Raw genomic sequence first — 5,162 nt, 5'->3', positions numbered from 1 at the left:
AAAGGAGGGAAAAAATTAATGACATGACACTTTAGCAGCTTAAAAAGGCATATAAGTATTGAAGAGACCACTAACCTAAGTCGCAAGAATCAGGTTCCTTGATAGTTTTTAAAAATCTGAGCAAAGACTTCTAGAAGTGCAATGTCACTCTTACTTGTTTTTGTCCTGAAACTGCCATATATGTATACCTGTAACAGTATAGATTTGAGTTAGATGTCGCCGAAAAACACATTTTAGCATTGTACCTTTCCTTCTTAACATAGCTAATCATCGAGGCACCAGGTCCCTCTGTGCCTTTTAGAGATTTTGCTGTATCTTCTACATTGCTCTACTTGACTTGACACATCAAATTAGTCTTTCCATTTGCAATATTTATAGCTTCACCAGGAGCATTTGTGAATTCTCCATCTTCATCTTGTTTGTTATGTGACCCTTTGCCACTATTGTTGAGAACAAAACATTTTGCATCAAAAGGCTCTCGGGTAAGTCGGCTTGAGTTTTCTCCCATTGAGCAGTTCATAGCTAGACTTCTCGAGAAGGGACCTGATCATGCACTTGTTAATCAAGTAGCAGGAAGTGTTGACTGCTTCAGCCCAAGAACCCGGTCCTCCATAACCAACTTGTTCAACAAATAAAAACTCACATGCCCCAGTCATCTTCTCAATAACTCAGCATCATCATCAATGACACTTAGGCATATTAGATCACCACCATGCAAAGACTTAAAATCAGCAACGTAAACATTTTTGTATCTTTTGGCCACAAGCACCACCTCACCAGTCACAAGTTTTGTGACTGTGCATATCTTGGACAAGAATTCCACTTTATTTCCCTTGTCACATATCTGAGAAACACTCAAGAGATTGTACTTCAGGCCATTGACATAGTACACGTTTTCAATTGAGTGAGTGAGTGACTTCCCAATCCTTCCAACTCCTAGAGTGTACCCTTTTTAGCTATTACCAAGGGTACACTCTCTCCTCGCATGGCCTTAAGTGAAAGGAAATCGTTTGTACTTCCAGTCATATGCTTTGAGCAGTCGCTATCCATGTACCATTGTAGGCTACTCCCTTTCACTGTTCCCAGCACAAGAAAATCAGGAGTTAGACGTAGGAACCCAAACGAGTTTGGGTGCCTTGTAATGAGGAAAGGGGTGAATTAGGGCTCTTTTGGTCCAAGTAGGCATTATACGTTTTTTTATGTGAAGGACCAGGTTCCCTAGCAATAGTTACTTTTTCAGCAAAGACTTTGTTTTTCTGTTGAGATTGGAATCTGGCCTTACAGGTTTCCTTAAAGTGCCCAGTATTGCCACAGTGAGTGCAAAGCCAGTTGTCAGGTACCGTATGTACTTGCTATGAGGGTTGTAGGGAGATTTTTCCCTTTGGAATTCGATTCCCTGCATGTTTCCCCCATTGTTGGTGTACATAGCAGTGATAGCATCAGAGGACCAGGTACAATTAAGTGAATTATCAAGATCATTTTTAACCCTTTTCAAATCCTCCTGAAGTTGTCTATTCTTTTCAAGCTCAACAACAAGACTTGTTTTAACTTTCTTAAGCTCACTCTCAAGCTCAAGTCGAGCCTTACCAGCCACTTCTTTACCCTTAGTGTTGTCCATCCATTTTTGCGTTTGGCTTTTCAACAAGTTATTTTCTCTAGTTACTTCTTTCACTTGTTCCTTCAAATCTAAAATAGAAACTACCATATTATCCCTTTCTTGTTCTATGTCGTCAATTTCTTCTATTAAAGCATTTTTCTCATTAATGAGGCTATGGTAGGCATCAATCAACACATTTGCTAAGGACATCAATTTTTTCTTAGAGTAAGTTTTTAAATTTCTTTGAACATCAAGAAAACATACCTCATCTTCCTCCGTGTCCTCGTCATTATCAGATTGAGCCATGAGTGCAAAGATTGACTCATATTCATTGTCAACAACCATCATAGATGCATCTCCTTGGTCATCCTCACCTTCAGATTCACTGGAGGAATCTCCCCAGTCATCCAAAGCTTGCTTCACCATGTTGTCAGCAGCATCTCTTCTTTTGAATTTCTTGTCAGGGACCGGGTTCCTCGTAGCTGCCTTATCAGTGTTAGTTTTGTAATGATCCTGCTTTTGAAGAGGGTGGTCTTTAATAAAGTGTCCAGGCTTTCTACACTTATGATAGCAATCATTTCCATTGAAATTCTTGCTGGAACATCCTTTCTTTGGGATCCCACCATTTTTACGAACCATCTTTTGAAATCTTCGAGTGAGATACGTCATTTCAGATTCATCACTACTTGAGTCAGTGAGGGCAGCTTTGAGAACCAGGTTCCTCTCCTCATTGGTCTCTCTTCTTTCAAGATCCTTCTTTCTCTTCATCTCATATGTTTTGAGATTTCCAATAAGCTCGTCAATAATCAGCTTCTGCAGGTCTTTGGCTTCAGTGATAGCATTAACCTTGCTCTCCCAGGAACCTGGTAGAACACTGAGTATCTTCCGGACCAGCTTGTTGGTTGGAATGATTTCACCAAGTGAATGAAGCTCATTGATTATGGAGGTGAAACGGGTATGCATCTCTTGAATGAACTCATGCTCTTCCATTTTAAAGAGTTCATACTCAGTTGTAAGCATATTTATTTTGGACTGCTTTACCTGAGTAGTTCCCTCGTGAGCCGTTTGAAGAGCTTCCCAGATTTCCTTGGCAGATTCACATGCTGAGATATGATTATACTCGTCTGGTCCAATACTACACACAAGAATCTTCTTTGCTTTGAAGTTCTTCTCAATAGCTTTTCGGTCAGCACCATTGTATTCTTTTCTTGTTTTGGAACAGTCCTTGTTCCCTCTCCAACAACCTTCATTGGGATAAAGGGAACATAACAAATCACATCTCAAAGCTCGGAGTCCTAAGCCATTATGAAGCCATGCATCCTTGTTTTCCACTAACCATAGTATTGAACATTGAATCTTGGTGGTCTGTACGTTGATTGTCCTTCCTCGAAGTTTGGTGGAGCAGCCATGTAGATCCTTTCTAGATGTTAACCTTTTAGAAAGAACCTATTCTGATACCAATTGATTGAATATATGAGTCCACCAAACTGTATAGAGAACCAGGTTCTCTATCAGTTCCTACTGTAAGCAACAGACTGTAAAGTATAGGGAATCCGGTTCTCTATTTATTCCCACAGTAAATCGACAGTAAATAAAGAGCACAGAGGAATTTTACGTGGAAAACTCCCAGCTCTACGGGATTAAAAACCACGACCTACCCTGGTAGGATTTCAACTTCACTACTTGAGCAATTTTTAGATTACAACCTATTGTAACCTAGGGATTAATCTCTTAATCCCTCACTAACTTGTAGCTACACTATTACAAGCCACTTTGTAATAACTCTCTAACAAAGACTTAATCACTCACTAACTTGTAACAACACTATTACAAGCCACTTTGTAATAACTCTATTACAAAGACTTCACAACTCGACTAACTCTAGACAAGACACAAACACAAGGGTTTATGATTTACAAAGGGTTTCCTACACAATGCTTCTAATTTAGCTAAGTAGGAGTTACAAATGAAGAACAAATAACAAAGACTCAACAAACCTAAGGATTTAAGATATCTTCAATCTTTGGATCTGGTCCTTGAGGTTGCAGCAAGCTTTGTTCTTGAGAGAGGTTCTGTCTAGCACTTGAGAAAATATTTTCTTTTGATTTTGCAAGTGTTGGAGTGATCAAATCCTTTGCCTCATGTTGATAATATATGTGTATGATGTCATCAAGGATGATGTAATAAAGTGCCCTTTAGTTTAGCCTTAGCAAGCTACAACTGTGCTGCTGTACTGCTGCCAGACAGTACAATGCAGTAGCCTGTCAGACGGTACAGTGCAGTAGTTTTTACAGCTGTAGAGTTGACTGTACAACGACGAGGGAAACCGATCCCCATCTGGTTCCTCTACTGTTTCCTTATCTGATTTCATTGAGAATTGAACCAGACATCTGACTAGTTATTCTGAATGCAATGGAACTTAATTGAATAAGATTCCTTATCTTGTTCTCCCATGAAGTAAGTTGTTTTACCTTCCTTGATTGTATTCATACATGTGTGACATCACTTACAATGATGTAAGCAAGATAGGTAAAAAGCCTTCCACAGAAAGTTGACTGCTGCACTGTTCCTGTACAGTAGCGTGTGCAGGCAGCAACTTTCTAGCTGGAGAGTTGACTTCATACAGTCTCCTCGGGAACTAGTAGAGACCTATTCCTTCAGTTGTTCCTTCCGCTCTGAAGAGTTGAGTTATATCCCATGCTGGATCCCAACCTGGAACTTGTGATTTTAAGGTCTTGTAAATGTATAACAGGTTTCTTATCTGGTTCTGGATGGTAAGTTTGTTAGATCATCAAAACATAAAGAAAAGTACTTATGCCCAAAGTACTTGTAACTTATCAGGTGACCAACTATCTTTGGGGTTTGGTCACAGAGGAGCATCGAGCCCAGATGGACGTGGTGGAAGCGCCTTGTCTTTTCTACGAAGCCCAACAAGCTTTAAGACGGGTAATCTCTGATTCTTCTATCCATTTTTGCACTTGGTTTTTCTCCCTTAGTGTAATTTTTTCCCTTTTATGGTTACAGGCTTCGGTGCTTCATCATGAGGCTTTCCTCCGATTACAAGGGTAACTGAGCCGTTACGAGGCTGATATCCAGGGGCTCACCGATGAGAATAAGGCCCTTAAAGTTTTGAGTGGGCGAAAAGTAGAAGAAATCAAGGGCCTCCGAGCTGAACTGGCCATGGCTCAGAAAGAACAAAGCGAACTGACCGAGCAGGCAAATAAAGTCTTAGAAGCTCATGGCCTCAGTTCGGAGGGGTGGCTAACAATTCTATGTCACAGGTCCTGCAACTGCACGAGATGATCGGGCAACTCCGTGGAGAGGTATATACCGTAAAGGCGGAAACCATAGCGGGGAAGCAAAATATGGACCGCCTTGCCTTAGAGAAAGAGGCTGCTCGAGCTCAGTTATCCTCGGCTGAAAACCAACTCCAAGTGATGAAAGAGAAGAACTTGGGACAAGCCTAGAAAATCGAGGAGCTCCAGGCTCGGTAGGTCATGGAACTTGCGGTGGTGAAATCCAAGGCTGAAACGGCTAAGGCCGATGCTGAGGCAATCGTGGTCGT

The 5,162-nt window shown here is 40.9% G+C and overlaps 1 protein-coding gene across 1 annotated transcript; it reads right to left on the bottom strand.

Annotated features, from left to right (window-relative positions):
- On the bottom strand, positions 653 to 3,968 carry LOC109227885. Its single transcript, XM_019393078.1, has 3 exons — positions 3,848 to 3,968; positions 1,283 to 2,841; positions 653 to 844 (listed from the first exon to the last, which is right to left on the bottom strand). The coding sequence occupies exons 1-3, from the start codon at positions 3,966 to 3,968 to the stop codon at positions 653 to 655; spliced, it is 1,872 nt and encodes a 623-aa protein (XP_019248623.1).

This window comes from Nicotiana attenuata, chromosome 6 (genome assembly GCF_001879085.1).
Source record: "Nicotiana attenuata strain UT chromosome 6, NIATTr2, whole genome shotgun sequence".
NCBI lineage: Eukaryota > Viridiplantae > Streptophyta > Magnoliopsida > Solanales > Solanaceae > Nicotiana > Nicotiana attenuata.
Note: the sequence above shows the minus strand (reverse complement) of the source record. Positions and strands in the feature narration are given on the sequence as shown.

Bases quoted from the DNA above. Each gene is read 5' to 3' on its own strand.
- LOC109227885 (XM_019393078.1), bottom strand. From the start codon at position 3,968: ATGAAATCAGATAAGGAAACAGTAGAGGAACCAGATGGGGATCGGTTT. The intron at 2,842-3,847 runs GTACTGTCTGGC...ATCCCAATGAAG, and splicing joins GTCTGACAGGCTACTGCATT to GTTGTTGGAGAGGGAACAAG. The intron at 845-1,282 runs GTAAGGCCAGAT...AGTGTTTCTCAG, and splicing joins TGGGCACTTTAAGGAAACCT to ATATGTGACAAGGGAAATAA.